The following is a 24,256-nucleotide window of genomic DNA, read 5'->3' as shown; positions in this document are numbered from 1 at the left end:
TCAAGACTGAGCTGGCATCCAAGTGCCCTTGGACTGATCCTCTTTCACGGCGGGCTGCTGGTGTTGAGCCTTGTCCGCACGAAAGGGACGAAAAGTAGATCCCTTAGGCTTAACCTTCTTATCCTGCGGTAGGAAAGTGCCCTTGCCTCCTGTAACCGTGGATATGATAAAGTCCAATCCTGGACCGAACAGGATCTTTCCCTGAAAAGGAAGGGATAGCAGTCTAGACTTAGAGGTCATGTCCGCAGACCACTACTTTAGCCACAGAGCCCTGCGGGCTAGTACAGAAAAATCTGAAACCTTAGCATTGAGGCAAATAATTTGCATATTGGCAGCACAAATAAAAGAATTAGCGACCCTCAAGGCCTTAATTCTATCCTGTATCTCGTTGAGTCTCCCTCTCAACCGTGTCCGACAGATTCGCACCAATATGTTGCAGCTCCGGCTACTGCCGCTGCCGGCTGAAAAACAAACCCTGTGTGCTGAAACATTTTTCTTAACATGTTTACCAACTTTTTATCTATGGGCTCCTTAAATGACGAACTATCCTCAAGCGGAATCGCTGTCTGCTTCGCGAGCGTAGCAATAGCACAATCCACCTTGGGGACAGTCCCCCATAGCTCGAGCTGAGAGTCCGGGACAAGGAACAGCTTCTTAAAAGAAGAAGGGGAGAAGGAAGAACCTAATCTCTCCCATTCATTCTTAATAATGTTAGCCATCTTAACAGGAACTGGAAAGGTCTGAGGCACCACCCTGTCCTCATATATACTTTATCAAGCTTAGGAATTGAAGGTTCCTCCTGAAGTTTCATTTCCGGAACCTCGAGAGTAGCAAGCACTTGCTTCAGCAAAACCCGCAAATTTTCCATCCTAAAGTCAGGCTCCTCCGCAGTCTGAGCTTTTAGATGACATAGACTTCGACCCAGAAGGGACGTCCTCTGAAGAGTCGAAGTCATCCTCGTCCGCAGATAATCTTTCCAAAATATCCATTGGTGTATATGACCCCTGGGTCGGATCGCCATATTTCACCTTACGCTTGCTTTAGCAGAACATGGTAAGGCACTAATCACCTTGGACGCCGCCGTTTGCAGTTGATCCGCAAAATCTGGAAGCCAACGGATCTCTCCCGTAGGAGAAATGGTCATTCCCTGGGGAGCTGCATGTGTAATCGGAGATGAATGTAGGGAATGCACCTCACGGGACGGGAAACCCTCAGAGGTTGACGGCTCAGTAGTACGAGATATCCTATTCTTTCTAGATGTCATAACTTTATCAAGGCATATGGAACATAGTTGAGCAGGCGGATCTACCAGAACCTCCTCGCAATAAACACAGGTATGAGACTTTGTTAAAGAGGGAGTACCCTCTAACGTGTCATAGTCCTCCATAGCTTGCGCCTTTTATTAAGGACTAGATATATGAAAAAAGGCACCTTTATAACCTCCAATGGCTGGGGCACTCGCCACCTCCTATGAACCAGACCACAGAAACCGCTTTGTCTCCTGCAACCGCCGGTCAAGCAGAGGAAGTCAAATAGGCCACACCCGGTCAAAAGGAATGCTTCGCAGGACCACTCCCTGCACTAGGGAGAAAAACGCGCCAAATTGGCCACGCAAATACTCCGGGAAATGAAACTAAAAGTCCACCCATTGCCAGAGCCTCATCTCATACATATTGCAGCAATGACACAATAAACAATATTATGTACAGAACCCCCCCTGTTCAATAATCCCCCTACCATGGATATTAACACTTGATTCTATAAAGATAAAAGGTATCACACTGTGACCCTGTCTTCTGCATTATCATTATGTGTATTAAAAAGGAAACAATCTTACCAGAATCTATGACGTGGAACAGGAACACGGCCTCTCAAGTGTGACAGTGTAGTAAAGACGTTTTTTGAGAGATGAAGCGCCATACAGGGGGCTTTAGTACGTATATAGTATGTAACTTGCAATCTAAATAATAAATTACAATGATTGTGTACTGGTATTTAATTAATACTATATTTATTTAAATTTATATTGTTATTGTTCACTCACTTTATCAACACAACTAGTAGATTTCTTTTCATACACTTGATATATACCATTCCGTCACTTTCTCTTCTAGCACCAACCAGAATGATACGATTTCATTTTCTTATAGTTTGCAACATTTGTAGCAATACTCTGTTTATAATTATTTCCTGATACACTAGAACATCGGCCTAAATCTTTTCACATTTTTTCCATCTCCTTAGTTCCGGAGATTTCTTGCTTAATGACTGCATGACAACTTAATAGCAGTCAGATTTTACTTTATTTTCAGATTTCTATGGTCTATTTATATCATTATAGACTTGTCAAACATAAGCTTCGTTCTACAGCAAACGCTTCCATGAAGCCTACTCTGTTTTTATACATATCAACACTTTTAGCTTTGTTCTACATGAAAGCTTCCACAAAGCTGGTTTTACAATATAATTTTGTTCTACAGCAAACGCTTCCACGAAGCCTGCTCTGTTTTTATTGTGTATGTTTAGTCTTATTGTATAATTTTGATTTTATTATGTATTGTTAACCACAATTTCGTACAGGCTACATTTTTTAGGTAAAAGTTTCAATACCCTTATAGTATATATTGTCTTGAATATATTTTAGCATTCGTCAAGCTAATACTAACACACACCGGATGTATATACATTAAATAAAGGGATTCAGGAGAATATATAGTAGTACACCAGTACACAATCATTGTAATTTATTATTTAGATTGCAAGTTACATACTATATACGTACTAAAGCCCCCTGTGTGGTGCTCCTTCTCTCAAAAAAAAATCCTTTTCTCAAATTAGAAACGACTACATTCGACAGGCGTTCCCCTTAGAAGTTGAGCAAATACGTCTAACATTTGGCGCTGTCTATTACACCTTACCTCTTTGTGACTGTAGTAACATCGCTCCTGACATGAACTTGAATGAAGAAAGCAGGCAGCGAAACTGGTCAACGCTGATTTACCTATGGAGCTGTTAAAATGAATCAGGATGGTTTTGCAGAAAGAGACTCCCTGCATCTCCGGACTCTAACTTTCACCCAAGCTCTCACTGAGAGGCTGACAGGACTACTTAAAACTCCAGTCCCATTCCGAAGAGTACTGCCCTCCATAAGAGACTACTCTTCTTCTGACACTTCTCTGCCAACCTCCTGTAACGAAAGGCAAAGAATGACTGGGGGATGAGGGAAGTGGGGGAGGTATTTAAGCCTTTGGCTGGGGTGATTTTGCCTCCTCCTGGTAGACAGGTTCTTAATTCCCACAATTAATGAATGAAGCCGTGGACTCTCCTCCCCCATTAGATGGAATAGAGAATCCAAAACAAAAAGGAAGAGAAAAACCAAATGCCCTATGCCAGCACAATCCATTAAGGGAAATATAGAAAAGATAAAGCTATCAGTGCAGGGGGTGGTGGCTACTGGTCCGAGAGAAACACAAACCCCTCTCCCAAAAACATTGTATTGCTAGCAGATGAATTTACAAAAATCAGTATTTATTAAACCAATCATACATATCAACTTAAAACAATAAATAAGTGCCGATATAAAATTGGTACCAATCCTCCAATGGCCACTGGGAAAAACAAAAAATCCCCTTTAAATGAAAAGAGCTCAAAAACATTATGATGATAGTAATAGGATAAGGTGACTAATGTCAGTGTGTCTGAGCCTTCATAGATGAAAAAAGAACAGCTCATATGATACTCCCATATGCTTATTTCACATCAGAGTCTCACTTAAAGTCCATGCCAAATAACACACAATATTCCAAGCAAGTGACAATGAGCACATAAGTAGCGAGAAGAAAGCAGCAGACAATTTCGTAGAATGTTAGCTAGCAGGGAAGCAGTTCATGCAATGCAAAGACCGGTTAGCATTGGAGAAACATTTAGGCACTTCATGCATTACAGACCATCCGTAAATATGGACATCGAGTACAGGCTCCCAGATCACAACTAAGTATTTTTTACTTGAAAGGTATGACCTACTGAGGGCTTGCCCTCACCTAAGGGACTCTAATGATAAAGCGAGAGAACAGGTTAGATCTTGACAATTTTCTTCATGGCGGTGCAGAGTCCATGTATATGATGATTTGGTCAAGGCTATCCAGGTCATTGGCGCTCCAAAGCTACTTCCCCTGTATGTTTGATGTGTGCTCTGTCTCCCAAGATGGATTGCTATTGGTGAAAACTCGCAGCTTGGTCTGTGTAGCCGGTATGGCATGCAGTCTTCCAAACTGAGTGGATCAGGATGCTCGGCTGGCCTTGCCAAGGTAGTAAAGCAAAACGCTACATGTGTTTTCCTAAGTTTGAGCTGGTGCACCGCTTTTTTTTTCAGATATAGATATATATCTTTATATTTCCAGTGGTCCTGGACAACTTAGAAATTTTGACTTTTTCCTATTTTTGAATGGACTACTAACTTTTTCCCTCTGTGCTAGTAGCTTTTAACCCCTGACTAGTAGACCATAGTGATATTGTTCCACCTGTGTATGAGTTGAGTCTGGTAGCATGTTGTAAGTATCAAAGTTGCCACATTGTATTTGTAGAATGTACATTCTTATTGCAGCACTGACAAACGTACATTTTGTGCTATATGCTACAACTATTATCTAAAGGGATATTATATATCCATGAAAGTGCAATGAATTGTTAATACTCTAGGGCTGTAGGGACCCCATTAGTGCGTATACTGTTACTTCGGAGAGGGTTAAACGGGGCAGAGAGAGAGAGGCTGCAGAGGAAAAGTGGAGAAGAAGGTAAAGTTAAGAGAGAATGGCGAAAAAAAGAGTTCAGATATGAGAGAAGGGAAAGAGAGAGTGTAAAGAGAAGATATGGCCTGAGAGACAAGGAAGAGGGTAAAAAGAGAAACTGAAGAGAGGAGGGAGTCGAGAAAGATAGTTGAGGGCGAAAAGGGAGAGAATTTTTTTTTATTTTTTTAAATCTCCAGTTCTGCTATGTCCTTTTTATAATTGCCAACTGTCTCTGTATTCTCTCAGTTCAACAACTTTCTTTTTCTATCCAGCTGTTGTCTTTCCAGAACCTCTAGTTGATGTTTCTAACTGCTATGAACTTATTTTTGTTAATTTATTACTGTATGTAGCATCATTTAATTTGGCGAGTAACATTTTGTCCTGGCTAGTAGCTTAGGACTTGAAATTTTGATTCATGGGCATGAAATAATAATCTAATTACAATTTGTATCAGTAAGAATATATTACTGTGAGTAAGGATACAGGTACTGTATATGTAAAAATGGAGAAAGAAAAAGGATCTTTGATAATAAATTATCCAATCTTATAACTCTGTGAAAATGTTGTATATAAATTTACCTTGTAATAATATTCATGTAGACGATCATGACACGCATTTTTCAAAATGTAAACACTAGCCATGTGTTGGGTGTTTACTAGAATGACGCTACTTATTCTTGATAACACCCTCTAACGTCCAATTGGTGGACAGCATTTTTCGTGAACCAATAAACAGAGTATAGTGGATTTTCATTGGCCACTTCTGTGAAGTCATATAAAGTGTGGTTTCCCAAAAAGTTTAAATAGCTGGGTGTAATGATAACACTCGGGTATTGCCATTTGTGCAAGTCACATTGTAAAAGGCCTGCATACGGGCTGAAACATGTTTGCTTGGTGTCGCCTCAAGCACATCCCCCAGAACGATGCAGAGGTTCCTGCATATCGGCCGGGAATACTTGGGGGATGAGTCTGTTCCGCACCAGCAGGTTCTGTGTGAGTGAATGTATTTAGTACTGCGGTTAGGTATTCACCTCCTAGGGATTCTCATTCCCCAGCTTACCGCAGTTTTAGGTATTAGGACAATCTTAATTTGTATCCCCTTATTAATTAATAGCCGTTAGTGAACCAGTGAATTTATAACCGGAATGACCTATAGTGTGTTTTTTTTTTTTTTATGATTATCAATAAAGCATTACATTTGATATATTTAGAAAATAGTGCACTTATAATCTCTTTCCCTTTTCCCTTATTTCTGTCACCTTTATTTTCTTTTTCTAATTTTATTCTTATGATCAACCAGATTTCTTTGCTTAAAGGGCCATCATAGTAAGAAAAAAATACATGCTCTAATCTATTAGAGCTTGTAAATTTAAGACTCAACCCTAGATTACTATGTGTTTAACCCTGCTAATCGCACGAATCGTGGAACTAGCGCTGCGTATTAGCTCAGGACCAGCAGTGCTCTGCAAGTCTCAAGTGGTATTTCTACTGTGTGTTTAACTCCCTGCAATACTTGAGTCGTTAGTCTTAAAATTACATGCTTTAACAAGTTAGAGCATGGAATTTTTTTTTCCCAACACTTATGGTCCTTTAAGTAGATACTGACAGAAATATTGTTTTAAGGGGGACAATCAACACCAGAATTGTTGTTGTTTAAGAAGAAAGATAATCCCTTTATTACCCATTCCCCAGTTTTGCACAACCAGCACTGTTATAGAAATACACTTTTTACCTCTGTGATTGCCTTGTATTTAAGCCTCTGCAAACTGCCCCCTTGTTTCAGTTCTTTTGACAGACTTGCATTTTAGCCAATCAGTGCTCACTCTAGGGTAACTTCCCCTGCATGAGCTCAATGTTATCTATATGAAACACATGAACTAATGCCCTCTAGTGGTCAGAATGCATTCAGATTAGAGGCAGTCTTCAAGGTCTAAGAAATTAGCATAATAACCTCCTATGTTTAGCTTTCAACTAAGAATACCAAAGAAAACAAAGCAAAATTGGTGATAAAAGTAAATGGGAAAGTTGTTTAAAATTACATTCCCTATTTAAATCATGAGGGTTTTTTTTTTTGTTTTTTTTTGGAATTGACTGTCCCTTTTAAGGATTTTATGTTGCTTAATGTGACATGAACATCAAAATTTTAAACTTTCATGATTACTATTTGCTATTCTTTTCAGAAGAGCATATTTAGTGTGCATGTATCCTGCATGAGGGGGCGCTGCACTTGTCCTGGGCACTACATAGCAGCAGGGTTTGTAACAATGGATGGTAGCTGTATTTGCTAATACAAACACTTCTGCCATATAGTTCTGAAAACACATTAATGCTCCTGAGCTTAACTATGTATGCTCTTCCACAAAGGATACAAAGAGAATGAAGACGGTTTGATAATGAACGTAAATCAACCGCATGTTTTAATTTTGACTTTAATGTCCCTTTTAAAAAAAATATATAAATGAAAACACAAAATTTTAAAACTGATATCAATGAACTACCTAAGAACAGATTTTTAGTAATGCCCCTCTCTAAGAAAAAATAAGATTTATGCATTTTTTTTTAATTGTCTCATCACTAGGTATGTGGTGCTTACCTCTCAACGGACTGGAGTGAGCGGAAAAAAAGTGGAAACAAGCTTAGCTTTTTTGGCACTGGAGAGTGCTTTGTATTTCGGGTAAGTAATTAATTTGCTTTACATTTTGCTTTTCCTTTGTGTCCTGCCGTACCTATCGTATCTTTTCAAAAAGATCTCTCTTAATTAATATGTTTCTGTCCTTATGTGGATGTATGAGTCTTGACTGGTGAGAAAGTGTAGGTAAACACTTTCTTAGGTGTCTAACTAGATTAAATTGTGTTTTCTTCATAAATGGAAAGAGTCCACAGCTGCATTCATTACTTTTGGGAAATAAGATCTCTCTTAATTAATATGTTTCTGTCCTTATGTGGATGTATGAGTCTTGACTGGTGAGAAAGTGTACGTAAACACTTTCTTAGGTGTTCAACTAGATTAAATTGTGTTTTCTTCATAAATGGAAAGAGTCCACAGCTGCATTCATTACTTTTGGGAAATAAGAACTAGGCCACCAGGAGGAGGCAAAGACACCCCAGCCAAAGGCTTAAATACTCCTCCCACTCCCCTCATCCCCCAGTCATTCTTTGCCTTTTGTCCCAGGAAGTTGGCAGAGACGTGTAAGAATTTTTAATTTTAGTTTTTTGTCTCTTATGGAGGGTGGTACTCTTCGGCATGGAACAGGAGTTTTAAGTAGTCATGTCAGTCTCTCAGTGAGGGCTTGGATGAATGTTAGAGTCCGGAGATGCAGGGACAGTCTCTCTGTGAAACCATCCCGACTCATATTAACAGCTCTTCAAGCAATCGGCGTTGTCGAACTTCGCTCCGCTGCCTGCTTTCTTCTCTCAAGTCCATGACAGAGGCGATGCTACTATTCGTCACACTTGCAAGGCCGTGTTCCTGTTCCACTGCGTTGATTTAGGTAAGATCGTTTCATTTTACTTTATCGTCAATGTACTGTAATGTGAATGTTATGTTATGTTATGTGATTCAATCTGCTTATGTGTGATGTTTATGGGCTCGTGGTTGGAACTTTGAGGCCTTTGGAAGTGACGCAGCCTTTTGGTTGGGCACGCTTTTTTAGACTGTTCGGTTCACCTTGTGTTCAGGCGTGGTTCCGTTCCGTTCCGCATTCCTTACCGTGTGGCGAAGGAGATTCTAGTCCGCAGGGGTCTGGTCATAGGAGGTGGTGAGTGCCCCAGCCATTGTGGGTGTCAGGTGCTGTTTTCTCTTGTTAAGTGTATCCAGTCCACGGATCATCCATTACTTGTGGGATATTCTCCTTCCCAACAGGAAGTTGCAAGAGGATCACCCACAGCAGAGCTGCTATATAGCTCCTCCCCTCACTGCCATACCGAGTCATTCTCTTGCAACTCTCAACTAAGATGGAGGTCGTAAGAGGACTGTGGTGTTTTATACTTAGTTTATTTCTTCAATCAAAAGTTTGTTATTTTTAAATGGTACCGGAGTGTACTGTTTATCTCAGGCAGTATTTAGAAGAAGAATCTGCCTGCGTTTTCTATGATCTTAGCAGAAGTAACTAAGATCCTTTGCTGTTCTCACATATTCTGAGGAGTGAGGTAACTTCAGAGGGGGAATAGCGTGCAGGTTTTCCTGTAATAAGGTATGTGCAGATAAAATATTTTTCTAGGGATGGAATTTGCTAGAAAATGCTGCTGATACCGAAGTAATGTAAGTAAAGCCTTAAATGCAGTGATAGCGACTGGTATCAGGCTTATTAATAGAGATATATACTCTTTTATAAAAGTGTATTTTAAAACGTTTGCTGGCATGTTTAATCGTTATTTACATATGTTTGGTGATAAAACTTATTGGGGCCTAGTTTTTTCCACATGGCTGGCTTGAATTTTGCCTAGAAACAGTTCCCTGAGGCTTCCCACTGTTGTAATATGAGTGGGAGGGGCTATTTTGGCGTTTTTTTGCACAGCAAAAATTACAGACACAGACATCCAGCTTCTTCCTGCATGATCCAGGACTTCTCTGAAGGGCTCAAAAGGCTTCAAAATTCGTATTGAGGGAGGTAAAAAGCCACAGTAGAGCTGTGGCAGTTGTTGTGACTGTTTAAAAAACGTTTTTGTCATTTGTTATTCCGTTTTTGGTATTAAGGGGTTAATCATCCATTTGCAAGTGGGTGCAATGCTCTGCTAACTTATTACATACACTGTAAAAATTTCGTTAGTGTAACTGCATTTTTTCACTGTTATTTCAAAATTTGGGAAAATTTGTGTTTCTTAAAGGCGCAGTAACGTTTTTTTATATTGCTTGTAAACTTGTTTTAAAGTGTTTTCCAAGCTTGCTAGTCTCATTGCTAGTCTGTTTAAACATGTCTGACACAGAGGAACCTACTTGTTCATTATGTTTGAAAGCCATGGTGGAGCCCCATAGGAGAATGTGTACTAAATGTATTGATTTCACCTTAAACAGTAAAGATCAGTCTTTATCTATAAAAGAATTATCACCAGAGGGTTCTGTCCAGGGGGAAGTTATGCCGACTAACTCTCCCCACGTGTCAGACCCTTCGCCTCCCGCTCAGGGGACGCACGCTAATATGGCGCCAATTACATCAGGGACGCCCATAGCGATTACCTTGCAGGACATGGCTGCAATCATGAATAATACCCTGTCAGAGGTATTATCTAGATTGCCTGAATTAAGAGGCAAGCGCGATAGCTCTGGGGTTAGGAGAGATACAGAGCGTGCAAATGCTGTTAGAGCCATGTCTGATACTGCGTCACAGTATGCAGAACATGAGGACGGAGAGCTTCAGTCTGTGGGTGACATCTCCGACTCGGGGAAACCTGATTCAGAGATTTCTAATTTTAAATTTAAGCTTGAGAACCTCTGTGTATTGCTTGGGGAGGTATTAGCTGCTCTGAATGACTGTAACACAGTTGCAATTCCAGAGAAATTGTGTAGGCTGGATAGATACTATGCGGTGCCGGTGTGTACTGACGTTTTTCCTATACCTAAAAGGCTTACAGAAATTATTAGCAAGGAGTGGGATAGACCCGGTGTGCCCTTTTCCCCACCTCCTATATTTAGAAAAATGTTTCCAATAGACGCCACTACACGGGACTTATGGCAGACGGTCCCTAAGGTGGAGGCAGCAGTTTCTACTTTAGCAAAGCGTACCACTATCCCGGTTGAGGACAGTTGTGCTTTTTCAGATCCAATGGATAAAAAATTGGAGGGTTACCTTAAGAAAATGTTTATTCAACAAGGTTTTATTTTACAGCCCCTTGCATGCATTGCGCCTGTCACTGCTGCGGCGGCATTCTGGTTTGAGGCCCTGGAAGAGGCCATCCAGACAGCTCCATTGAATGAAATTATTGACAAGCTTAAGCTAGCTAACTCATTTGTTTCTGATGCCATTGTTCATTTGACTAAACTAACGGCTAAGAATTCCGGATTCGCCATCCAGGCGCGTAGGGCGCTATGGCTTAAATCCTGGTCAGCTGACGTGACTTCAAAGTCTAAATTACTCAACATTCCTTTCAAGGGGCAGACCTTATTCGGGCCTGGCTTGAAGGAAATTATTGCTGACATTACTGGAGGCAAGGGTCATACCCTTCCACAGGACAGGGCCAAATCAAAGGCCAAACAGTCTAATTTTCGTGCCTTTTGAAATTTCAAGGCAGGAGCAGCATCAACTTCCTCCGCTTCAAAACCAGAGGGAACTGTTGCTCATTCCAGACAGGCCTGGAAACCTAACCAGTCCTGGAACAAGGGCAAGCAGGCCAGAAAGCCTGCTGCTGCCCCCAAGACAGCATGAAGGAACGGCCCCCTATCCGGAAACGGATCTAGTGGGGGGCAGACTTTCTCTCTTCGCCCAGGCGTGGGCAAGAGATGTTCAGGATCCCTGGGCGTTGGAGATCATATCTCAGGGATATCTTCTGGACTTCAAAGCTTCTCCTCCACAAGGGAGATTTCATCTTTCAAGGTTATCGGCAAACCAGATAAAGAAAGAGGCATTCCTAAGCTGTGTGCAAGACCTCCTAGTAATGGGAGTGATCCATCCAGTTCCACGGACGGAACAAGGACAGGGATTTTATTCAAATCTGTTTGTGGTTCCCAAGAAAGAGGGAACCTTCAGACCAATCTTGGATCTAAAGATCTTAAACAAATTCCTCAGAGTTCCATCATTCAAAATGGAAACTATTCGGACCATCCTACCCATGATCCAAGAGGGTCAGTACATGACCACAGTGGACTTAAAGGATGCCTACCTTCACATACCGATTCACAAAGATCATCATCGGTTCCTAAGGTTTGCCTTTCTAGACAGGCATTACCAATTTGTAGCTCTTCCCTTCGGGTTGGCCACTGCCCCGAGAATTTTTACAAAGGTTCTGGGCTCACTTCTGGTGGTTCTAAGACCACGAGGCATAGCGGTGGCTCCGTATCTAGACGACATCCTGATACAGGCGTCAAGCTTTCAAATTGCCAAGTCTCATACAGAGATAGTTCTGGCATTTCTGAGGTCGCATGGGTGGAAAGTGAACGTGGAAAAGAGTTCTCTATCACCACTCACAAGAGTCTCCTTCCTAGGGACTCTTATAGATTCTGTAGAGATGAAAATTTACCTGACGGAGTCCAGGTTATCAAAACTTCTAAATGCTTGCCGTGTCCTTCATTCCATTCCACGCCCGTCAGTGGCTCAGTGCATGGAAGTAATCGGCTTAATGGTAGCGGCAATGGACATAGTGCCATTTGCGCGCCTGCATCTCAGACCGCTGCAATTATGCATGCTAAGTCAGTGGAATGGGGATTACTCAGATTTGTCCCCTCTACTAAATCTGGATCAAGAGACCAGAGATTCTCTTCTCTGGTGGCTTTCTCGGGTCCATCTGTCCAAGGGTATGACCTTTTGCAGGCCAGATTGGACGATTGTAACAGATGCCAGCCTTCTAGGTTGGGGCGCAGTCTGGAACTCCCTGAAGGCTCAGGGATCGTGGACTCAGGAGGAGAAACTCCTCCCAATAAATATTCTGGAGTTAAGAGCAATATTCAAGGCTCTTCTAGCTTGGCCTCAGTTAGCAACACTGAGGTTCATCAGATTTCAGTCGGACAACATCACGACTGTGGCTTACATCAACCATCAAGGGGGAACCAGGAGTTCCCTAGCGATGTTAGAAGTCTCAAAGATAATTCGCTGGGCAGAGTCTCACTCTTGCCACCTGTCAGCGATCCACATCCCAGGCGTAGAGAACTGGGAGGCGGATTTTCTAAGTCGTCAGACTTTTCATCCGGGGGAGTGGGAACTCCATCCGGAGGTGTTTGCTCAACTGGTCCATCGTTGGGGCAAACCAGAACTGGATCTCATGGCGTCTCGCCAGAACGCCAAGCTTCCTTGTTACGGATCCAGGTCCAGGGACCCGGGAGCAACGCTGATAGATGCTCTAGCAGCTCCTTGGTTCTTCAACCTGGCCTATGTGTTTCCACCGTTTCCTCTGCTCCCTCGACTGATTGCCAAAATCAAACAGGAGAGAGCATCGGTGATTCTGATTGCGCCTGCGTGGCCACGCAGGACCTGGTATGCAGACCTAGTGGACATGTCATCTCTTCCACCATGGACTCTGCCTCTGAGGCAGGACCTTCTAATACAAGGTCCTTTCAATCATCCAAATCTAATTTCTCTGAGACTGACTGCATGGAGATTGAACGCTTGATTCTATCAAGGCGTGGCTTCTCCGAGTCAGTCATTGATACCTTAATACAGGCTTGGAAGCCTGTCACCAGGAAAATCTACCACAAGATATGGCGTAAATATCTTTATTGGTGTGAATCCAAGAGTTACTCATGGAGTAAGGTTAGGATTCCTAGGATATTGTCCTTTCTCCAAGAGGGTTTGGACAAAGGCTTATCAGCTAGTTCTTTAAAAGGACAGATCTCTGCTCTGTCTATTCTTTTGCACAAGCGTCTGGCAGAAGTTCCAGACGTCCAGGCATTTTGTCAGGCTTTGGTTAGAATTAAGCCTGTGTTTAAAACTGTTGCTCCCCCGTGGAGCTTAAACTTGGTTCTTAAAGTTCTCCAGGGAGTTCCGTTTGAACCCCTTCATTCCATTGATATTAAATTTTTATCTTGGAAAGTTCTGTTTTTGATGGCTATTTCCTCGGCTCGAAGAGTCTCTGAGTTATCTGCCTTACATTGTGATTCTCCTTATCTGATTTTTCATTCAGACAAGGTAGTTCTGCGTACCAAACCTGGGTTTTTACCTAAGGTGGTTTCTAACAGGAATATCAATCAAGAGATTTTTGTTCCATCATTGTGTCCTAATCCTTCTTCAAAGAAGGAACGTCTTTTGCATAATCTGGACATAGTCCGTGCCTTGAAGTTTTACTTACAGGCTACTAAAGATTTTCGTCAAACATCTGCCCTGTTTGTCGTTTACTCTGGACAGAGGAGAGGTCAAAAAGCTTCAGCAACCTCTCTCTCCTTTTGGCTTTGGAGCATAATACGCTTAGCCTATGAGACTGCTGGACAGCAGCCCCCTGAAAGGATTACAGCTCATTCTACTAGAGCTGTGGCTTCCACCTGGGCCTTTAAAAATGAGGCCTCTGAACAGATTTGCAAGGCTGCGACTTGGTCTTCGCTTCACACCTTTTCAAAATTTTACAAATTTGACACTTTTGCTTCTTCGGAGGCTGTTTTTGGGAGAAAGGTTCTACAGGCAGTGGTTCCTTCCGTTTAAGTTCCTGCCTTGTCCCTCCCATCATCCGTGTACTTTAGCTTTGGTATTGGTATCCCACAAGTAATGGATGATCCGTGGACTGGATACACTTAACAAGAGAAAACATAATTTATGCTTACCTGATAAATTTATTTCTCTTGTAGTGTATCCAGTCCACGGCCTGCCCTGTCCTTTTTAAGGCAGGTCTAAATTTTAATTAAACTACAGTCACCACTGCACCCTATGGTTTCTCCTTTCTCGTCTTGTTTCGGTCGAATGACTAGATATGGCAGTGAGGGGAGGAGCTATATAGCAGCTCTGCTGTGGGTGATCCTCTTGCAACTTCCTGTTGGGAAGGAGAATATCCCACAAGTAATGGATGATCCGTGGACTGGATACACTACAAGAGAAATACATTTATCAGGTAAGCATAAATTATGTTTTTGTTTCAATACTTTTAGTCCATATTGATATTTCCTCTATCCAGTTACAGAGGATTCTGATACCGAGACTATTTTAATTTCAGATTCTGTGTCCGGTGACGAATCCAGATTGGCCTCGTTGACACATGTCGACCAGTTTTGTTCCGTATGCCATTTTGGATCGCCTTGTTCCTCGGCCCAGGTAATCAAGGGACTGCTGAGCCATCCGCCTCTGGGGGGTCCTGTCTTCCGAGAGGCGAGTTCCCTACCAATTCATACTTCTACACATGCGGGTAACCCAGTTTCTGATTCCTCCATGCAGGGTGGCTTGTTGATTGTTCGTCTGCAGAGTCCAGGCGTTTCTTTGAGAATGTGCTCATGCCCTATTGTCCCGGGCCTTCCGCCTTGGGGAGGGCCTCTTCAGTTCTCCGTTGGTGTAACTGTCCCTAGGTGTTGTGCCTTTCGCTACAGGATTGCGCGCCTTCGCGTATTGCTCAAACATGTTTTTCAGTTATTGAATGACCCTATTGTTACCAGGTACAGGGATTTTCAGTCTGCTAATTCGAATGGTGCACCTCATTAGACATGTGGGGATGAAGTAATCTCCTGATTGTCATTTGTTTGAGATCTTTCCCAGTTTTTGAAAGATAGGGCTCTGTTTGGCTGGTCCTGCAGGTAGGCCTGGGTCTTTTTGGGCGTTAACCTCGGTTGCCTTATATTTTATTTATATCCGATGGGATGTCTTTTTTTTTATTTGTTGTTTTTGTTTCCTTCGGGAACCTCTGGGATTGATACTCTTTATTACTTTTTCGGAAGTTGTTTTGGTCATGTTAGTACTATGTTTAAAAAAAAATTAAGTTTTTTCACCTTTTGGGGAGAATTTATGCAGCTTGCTGGTTCGGACCCTAGGTGCAGGCTGTTCCTGTTCGTTCGGTCTTGCGGCTGTTCAGACACGTGGCGCTTTTCTGCTCGGCTGGTTCGGTAGAAGCGCCGATTGCTTAGGTTATCATTGTTTTTCATGTTCAACTAAGCATTCGAGAGGACCTGTGGGTCCGTAAGGCGGGAAGGATTGTTTCAGTCCTTATAGCCTTCAGTCATAGATGGCCGGGCAGGGGAGTTTTTCCGCTGCGTCATTCTATCTGACAACTGATTTCATCAGAACTTAGAGTTTTCCTCCCTCTTGTGGTGGAGGATAGGAGGGCTTCATGCCCCTTACCACTGTTGAGCGGTTTGGCCTTCATTTTTAGGCCTCTGGATTTGTCCTTTTGGGCTTGATCCAACAGCTTGTACAGGATAACTGTCTAGCATGCGGAAGGTTTGCAGTTTGAAACCAGTTGCAGCTCTTGACACCTTGCAGGTGTACGCGTAAGCTGTTTATAGTGTATCTAGATACAGCTCTTACTCTTTGACGTGTACTGTCTGTCTGAGTTATAAGACATTTGGGTCTTCTTCCATTGTCTCCAGGTGTGTTGGATCTCCTTTTAGGGATCTGTGTTTCCAGGTGATGGTTGTTCCCTACGGGGACTTTGTTTAGCTCTGGGTTTTCCGGAGCTGAGTAGGCTTAGTGCTTTTCTCTTCCTTGTGTCCTCTGCTTGTGCGGAGGTGATGGGGAGACTAGTCCTGTTAATAGGATTTTTTTTACCTTGAGGTATCCCTTGTTTGTCCTGAGGCTCTGAGAAGCATCTTCATACAACTTCTAGCTATGCGCCTTGGGGCGTAGCTAGGGGTGATTTCTTCCTTTGGTCGGGGCTTTCGAGTTCTTCTCGCTATCTGGATTCTCTGGCTATGCATCCGTATCCCTTTTGTCTGGCCAGCTGGGGTGTTTAGTCCTAGGGTAAGGTTGCCTGTACTATTAGGTGCCCGGACCTGTTTTTCTCTCTGAGACTTCCCGTTGCTGAAGCTTCGCTTGGCCTTTTTTGCTGACCCAGTCTTGGTTGGTTTTGGAATCTTGGATCTCAGGGCTGGTTGTGGTGTTCCACGTTAGTGGGAACTTGTACTATGTCCTTGGTCCATCTACCTAACCTGGTCATGGTTGGCCAGGTTTTTGGAGTATTTTTTACTCAAGGGTTGTTGGTTCATAACCAGCTGCTGGCGCTGGATGTCCAATTTCTGGTGCGCCTTAGGGTTGCATTCCCCTGGTCAGCTTGCCAGTGTTCCTGTGGATTCCCTGCTCTGCAGGCGAATAGGTTGGCTGTGCCTCTGCTTGGTAAGCTACTTATAGGGGGGTCCTTTTTCTAGGACATCTGTGTTGGGAATTTCTCTTCCCATTAGCCAGTGATTTCGGGCCTTGAGTACAGTTGTTGCCCTTCCGGCATCATCCCTTTCCTTAGGGATATTCTCCTCCCTATGGAGATGGAGTCCTTGCTTGGGGTTTTTCCTGGATGGGAGGCGGAAAGGTGGGATGGGTTCCCCCTGGGGTCTTGCTTGCTCCAAGTCAGACTTGTTGGGCCTTTATTTTTATAGATGCTTCAGAGTCGGGTTGTACTTGTACTCTGTGGGGGTGGCTGTGCTATCTTTCCGCTCGTTCCTGTACCTGTTTCTGGATTCTTTTGTTCCCCTGAGGCTGGCTTGGTCCAGCTGGGTGTGGGTCTGCAGGTCAGGATGGCCGAGCGGTCTTGGGCACTGCATTCGGTCGTAGTCTCCTCTGGATGTGTGAGCCTTGTTGAGTCTATCCTGTTAGCTCAGTTTGCTAGGGTATAGATTTTCCTTTCAACTTGCTCCATTGATTTCAGAAGAGGGTTTACTCTTCCTTCGGGTCTGAGGGTATTCCCCCTTCTCGGGGGGCCTTGATTAAAGTGAATGTCAATTTTGATGCTAAAGTGCCCGGTTTTTAAAAATTCGATTAAAAACAAGGGCACTTTAATTCATCAAAATTTTACATTTCACTCCTGTTGAGAAAAAAAACTTACCTTTTAATCTTCACAGCAGCTCCAGCTTCCTCCGGTCGTTGTAAGCCATTTCTGATGTCAGAAATGATGGATAGGCCATCCTCCAATCACAGCTTCCCCCCCCCCCCCCCCCCGGGGGAATCAGTGTCTGATTCAACGCTGTGATTGGAGGAAGCCAGATTCCTCATTTTAGACCCAGGAAAGAGGCTTTGCAACGGGCGGAGGAAGCTGGAGCTGCTGTGATGATTAAAAGGTAAGTTGTTTTGTTTTTTTTCTCAACAGGAGTGAAATGTAAATTTTGATGAATTAAAGTGCCCCTGTTTTTAATCGAATTTTTAAAAACCGAGCACTTTAGCATCAAAATTGACATTCACTTTAAGGTTTGGTGTTCCCCTTTTTTAAGGACCTGTGTGTAGGTCCGGCGACTTAGGTTGCCTGGAGCGTGCCTTCTGTCTGGGGGTTTCTTTTGCAGTCTGTTTCTTGCTTGACTGCTTCTTCCTCCTCGCAAGCACCCTCTGTGTCGTCCTGTTATGCACTCTGTATTCTCAAACTTGGGGTTTTTCACCTGGGTGTATTGCACATTTTTTCATGGCGAATGCTTTGGTATTCTATGGTCAGACACTGGGAGGGCTTTGCCTCTTCAGTGGCATTCCTTGATTGCAGGATGTTGCAGAGACGTCTTTTTTTCTGTCTCTGTGCCCGGTCTTATCCCGGGTTTCGCCTAGTATAGGTGTGGCCTCCTTCCCCTGTTTTGGGCCCCTTTGGGTCTCTGTGAGCTGGGCTCACTCGTGGAGGTGTACTTTTTTGTATTAGGGGACCTTGCGGTTTCCTTGGTTCTCTTTTGCCTTGTCCCCTTGGGGGTTTCGGCTGGTGTCTCCTTCATTTGTGGGGGATGAGCGGTGGTGGGCCGTCTGTTGGGTGACGTTGTCTCCTGGAGGACTGCTGGCTCAGTCGAGTCTGTTTTACGGTCTTTAGTTTGGCTTCTGGACTGACTGTGAGTCAGTGTGTCTGGGGCTTTTTCCTCTTACAAATTTTCTCAGCTTCGAACGAAGCTGGGTTTTTTATTGGTTAGAGTATGGGCCGCCTATTGTACCCTCCCGTCTTGGCATTCAGTGTCCTCTATAGCTTGGGTATTGTTTTCCCAAAAGTAATAAATGCAGCTGTGGACTCTTTCCATTTAAGAAAAACATAAATTATGCTTACCTGATAATTTCCTTTTCTTCTGATAGAAAGAGTCCACTGCTCCCCACCCGTTATTTTATGTGGGGCGTCCTTATATTCTTCTGGCACCTTTCACACTGATATTTCTTCTACTGTTCCTTGGCAGAATGACTGGAGGATGAGGGGAGTGGGAGGAGTATTTAAGCCTTTGGCTGGGGGGGGCCTTTGCCTCCTCCTTGTGGCCAGGTTCTTATTTCCCAAAAGTAATGAATGCAGCTGTGGACTCTTTCCATCAGAAGAAAAGGAAATTATCAGGTAAGCATCATTTGTTTTCTACATATTTCAAGCATGTATATGATGTAGCTCTTAAAAAGATGGTTATGATGATTGTGACCCCTCGCCATCCAGTGTCTTGCTGCTGTAAGAGTCTGATCTCCATAATGGTTGCATATGTTCGGCTGGATTACTTGCACTAGCCTGCAGTTGGTTGGTGGCACAGTTCTGCATGAAAGTTCATACCAAGTATTACTTCCAGTCCTTTTGCTTCTTTTCAACATCCAGGATCTTATTTTATTCTAAGAACTTGAGATCCTAAATGCAAACAAGGAGCAGTGATAAAGGCAACCTCTCAAAAAAAGATGCCATGACCTTGCACAAGGAGTAAGTCTATTGCTATTTCTAGATGTCTTGACTAACACAATGTTTAGATGTTTTATAGTCTTGAATGTAAAAACAAAAAATGCCTTACAGAAATAAAAACAGAAAAGCATTTTATGAAGTTTCCACTCCTTTTCAATCACGTAGGGAGGGAATGATGCTTTACAATTTTGTGTCGATCTTACTCAAAGCATGTCTGGCTACTAAATATTCTTACTGGCTCCTAAATTTTAAATGGATTTGTTAACCCCTGATCTATGCAATCCCTCCCAAAAGCATTTATGGGTTACACTAGACCTTAAAGAGTTAGATCATATTACATTACAGTTTCCACTGGTCATCAGAGGCTTTCTTTTATAAGATGGTAAGAGTCCACAAGAACATTACATGTGGGATTATACTCCAGTCCACTCGGAGGAGGCAAAAACACCCTACATTGGAGAGCTTTACTGCCTCCACTATCCAAGAATTCCTCATTCATACATATTGCTAATGTATATGAAAGGAAACTAGAAAAGCAGGAAAGTCAAAAGGGGTCAAATGAAGTTACACCGTCAACTGTATACTAACTCCAGCTGAATACAGAGAATTAATGTCATAGCTCACTGCATGACATGCAGTATTTGGTCTATTGTCTCTAGTCATGTAATGTCACTGATGTCTAGTGGAATGTCCACTGCAGATCCACAAGGCATGCAACATCTGTACTAACTCCAGCCAACATCAGACCTGGTAAGATTTCATCACAAAGATAGCATAGATACCTAAATTTCCTTTGTACAGGTGGTGAGAGCCTGCAACCCATATGGTAATTACTCTTCTTAACCACCAGGAGGCGGCAAGGATTCCAAAACCCCAAGAACCCTTTCAAACTCCTCACACATACCTCAGTATTTACTTTTTCTCTGCTGGAGGTGGTTGAAGAATGAAGAAGTGCATTTGATTCTTCAGCAGAGGGTTTTTTGGTCTATGTTGAGGCCCGGTTTCCCCTCAGAGTACAGTGTTTGTCAGAGGGATGTATATGGGGTATGGTTTGTAATTCGGTTTTCACATCATGGGGAATTTTTCCTAAACCTTCCATAATTTTCACAGGGACTTTTCTTTTGCCTCCCTCTATTGATCTACTATATACTATACTATATTCCTTAACCTCTGCTGATATGTTTCAGTTCTGGTTTGGCTGTCTGCTGCTTATTTGCTGGTTGATGAGTGCCTATTGGCAAATATAATTTATTAAACATTTTAGACACACTATAGCTAGGTTATGGGCTCTTTTTTTAGTTTGTGTGTATGTATATATATGTGTGTGTGTATGTATATGTGTATATTTTCCTTCCTAAGATAGGAAGAGTCCATGGCTTCATTCTTTACTGTTGGGAAATACAACACCTGGCCACCAGGAGGAGGCAAAGAGGTTTTAATATCCCTCCCACTTCCTCATTACCCCAGTCATTCTTTTCCTTTCGTCACGTTAGGAGGTGGCAGAGAAGTGTTAGATTTGGAAAATCCTGAAAAAGGATATCTGCCCTTTGAGATAGGACTGGAGTTTTAAGTAGTCATGTCAACCTCTCAGTGAGAGTATTGATGAAAGTTAAGAGTCTGGAGATGCAGGGAAAGTTTTTCTGCGAACCTATCCAGACTACTGCTAACAGCTCCTTAGCAATCAGTGTTGACGAGTTTCACTGCCTGCTTTCTCTCACTCAAGTCCATGTCAGGAGCGCTGCTATAAGACTGTCACACTTGAGAGGCTGTGTTCTGTTCCACAGCATGGATCCTGGAGGTAAGATTGTTTCAATTTTTACTCATAAAACACTATAACAGGGTCACAGTTTGGCTCCTTTATACCTTGATAGGATCCAGGGTTAATATCCTCTGAAGAAGTTTTATTGAACAGTTGGAGTTAATTATTCAGTGTATTAATTATTTGCATGCTAATTTGTGTTTTCTTTTTTTCCCCCTGGGCTGATAGACTGTATTTTTGGCTGGAACAAACAGGTTTCACTTTTAAGTTTCACTTTCGTTTTTAAAGTGTTGCACAGCTCCTATTACTTGCTGTACTTGTAATAACAAGATTCCTCCATTCCGGCTGAGACTTGAACCTGAGGAGAGTGTTTCCTCTGTTAACTGTCTGGGTCTAGGAGGTGGTGAGTGCCCCAGCCATTGGGAGTATAAAGGGGCAGTTTTCTATAATAAAACAGTTTTTATTTGTGTCCTCCTGTGGGTATAACCTGAGCTATAGAGGACTCTGACATGTTAGAAGGTACTCCTTCTGTACTAAATCATATTTAGTTATATTTTTCCCGCCCACTCAATTATGTTCCACATGCCTTAACACCGTTCTAAAGTCTAAGAAGGGAGACAAGCCTTCTAAGGCTCTTAGTCCCTCTGAGCCGTCTACCTTTTCAGGACTCTGCGTCCCATGAGATTACTACCCTTGCTACATTATCCACTCCACGTGCAGTTCCTCGTAGCACATCTAATCCTCCATCCAGAGGGGGCCTTCTTCCTGCGGACTTTGTCGCTTAGTTACAAACGGTGGTGTCTGCGGCCCTCAGTGCATTACCTTGCTCTAACAAACGCAAGAGAGAGAGGTTAAAAATAGCTCTCCTGACCCGGAGTCATCTAAATATTTATCGGATTTAGCTATTATGTCCCAGTTATCCGATGAGGACTTAACCTCTGTAGCTTCAGAGGGTGAACTTTCTGGCTCTGAGTTCTTAGCGTCTCTGCCTCCTGCTGCAGAGGAACCGTCCTTTAATAAAAAACGCAAGTGCTCAATTTTAAATCTAAAGGAGGTTCTGGCTATGTTAGAGGTTCCAGAGGCTGTGCTGTCTGAAAAACCTATGATACCTAAATTAGACAGAGTTTACAAAGACAGGAAAGTTCCTTTGACTTTTCCTGTGCCAGTTAAGATGGTGAACATTAATTATTATTAAGAACATTATTAAGAACAAATGGAAAAGAATTGGTTCTTCCTTTTCCCCCTCGTCTACTTTTAAAGTTCACGGTCCCGGACTCTCAACTGGATTTGTGGGCCTCCATTCCTAAGGTGGATGGTGCCATCTCTATGCTTGCTAAACGTACTACTATACCTCTTGAGGATAGTTCTTCGTTCAGAGAGCCCATGGTTAAGAAAATTTATACCTTTCTGAGAAAGATGTTTTAACATACGGGATTTCCTTCTCTTGAATCTGTCTACCAGACTAGAAAAGAGGGATGCCTTTCTAGGGTGTGTTCGGGATCTATCCTCCTTAGGAGTTGTTGTCCCGGTGTCTATCGAAGAAAGAGGTTTGGAGTTTTATTCAAATCTTTTAATGGTCCCAAAGAAGGAGAGAACTTTCCGCCCAAATCTGGACCTAAAGTGCTTAAACAAATTTCTCAGTGTCCCTTGCTTCAAAATGGAGGCGATAAGGTCAATCCTTCCTTTAATTCAGGATGGTCAGTTTATGACCACTATAGATCTGAAGGACGCTTATCTTCATGTTCCAATCCACAGGGAACACTTTCAGTTCCTGAGGTTTGTATTCCTGGACCAGCACTTCCAGTTCATTGCCCTTCCGTTTGGTCTAGCTACTGCTCCAAGAATCTTTATGAAGGTTCTGGGGGCTTTTCTAGCTGTTGCCAGAACTCAGGGTATTGCAGTAGTCCCATACTTGGATGATAAGCACCATCCTTTGGTCTTGTGGAAGAATTCTCGGAGTCCCTTCTAAGTCTTCTTCGATCACTTGGATGGAAGATTAAACTTGGAAAAGAGTTCTCTTATCCCAAGTACCAGGGTGGAATTCCTGGGTACTATAATAGACTCCATATCAATGAGGATATTCCTAACAGACCAGAGACGTTGCAAGCTAACTTCGGCAAGTCTTGCCCTCCGGACCTCCTTGAGTCCCTCTGTGGCTCAGTATATGGAGGTGATTGGTCTCATGCAGTCCTGCATGGACTTCATTCCTTTTGCCAGGTTCCGTCTCAGACCTTTACAACTGTGCATGCTGAGGCAGTGGAACGGCAATCATTCAGATCTGTCTCAACAGATTGTATTATACAGCCGGTCGAGAGAATCACCCTCTTGGTGGCTTTGTCCATATCATCTGTCCCGAGGGACATGCTTCTAAAGGCCATCCTGGGAGATTGTGACTACGGACGCAAGTCTATCCAGATGGGGAGCTGTTTGGGGTGCCAGGAAGGCACAGGGGTTGTGGACTCAGGAGGAGTCCCCCCTCCCGATCAATATTTTGGAACTATGGGCAATCTTCAGGGCCTTGAAGGCTTGGCTACTTCTGGGTTCGTCCCAGTTTATCGGATTCCAATCAGACAATATATAACCTTGGTGGCTTACATTAACCATCAGGGGGGAACGAGAAGTTCCTTGGCGATGAAGGAAGTATCTCAGATTCTGGAGTGTGCGGAGGCCCACAGCTGTTCGCTGTCAGCGATCCACATTCCGGGTGTGGACAACTGGGAGGCGGATTTTCTCAGCAGGCAATCCTTCCATCCAGGGGAATGGTCTCTCCATCCCGAGGTGTTTGCAGAGATATGCAGCAAGTGGGGGATGCCGGAGATGGATCTCATGGCGTCCCGTCTTTAATACCAAGCTACCCAGGTATGGGTCGAGGTTGAGGGATCCCCTGAGTGGATCTAATAGATGCACTAGCAGTGCCCTGGAGGTTCAAACTCAAATCTTTTTCTTTCATTACCACTTCTTCCTCGAGTGGTGGCCCGCATCAAGCAGGAGTGGGTATCCGTAATCCTGATTGCTCCATCGTGGCCCCGAAGGATGTGGTTCACGGATCTAGTGGGGATGTCCTCATCTCCTCCGTGGAAGTTACCTTGTTGCAGAGACCTGCTGATACAAGATCCATTTCTTCATCAAAATCTAGATTCTGAGGCGGACTGCGTGGAGATTGAACGCTTAGTCTTAGCCAAGAGAGGTTTCTCTGAGAGTGTCATTGATACTCCTATTCAAGCTTGTAAACTAGTTACTCGGCGTATCTACCACAAGGTGTGGAGGACCTGTCAGTTTTATTGCACAAGAGACTGGCTGAGCTTCAAGACGTGCAGTCCTTTAAGTTTCTGATTAGGAT

The 24,256-nt window shown here is 43.1% G+C and overlaps 1 protein-coding gene across 2 annotated transcripts in view; it reads left to right on the top strand.

Annotated features, from left to right (window-relative positions):
• The window catches only part of TBC1D24 (TBC1 domain family member 24), a 166,430-nt gene that overhangs the window by 124,349 nt on the left and 17,825 nt on the right, over positions 1-24,256 (top strand). For both annotated transcript variants that reach the window (XM_053695261.1, XM_053695260.1), the window contains one exon: positions 7,366-7,461. In XM_053695261.1, the coding sequence (XP_053551236.1) occupies positions 7,366-7,461 (96 nt within the window). The remainder of the gene's footprint in view (positions 1-7,365; positions 7,462-24,256) is intronic.

The sequence above is a fragment of the Bombina bombina genome, chromosome 11 (assembly GCF_027579735.1).
Source record: "Bombina bombina isolate aBomBom1 chromosome 11, aBomBom1.pri, whole genome shotgun sequence".
In the NCBI taxonomy this organism is placed as follows: domain Eukaryota; kingdom Metazoa; phylum Chordata; class Amphibia; order Anura; family Bombinatoridae; genus Bombina; species Bombina bombina.
Note: the sequence above shows the minus strand (reverse complement) of the source record. Positions and strands in the feature narration are given on the sequence as shown.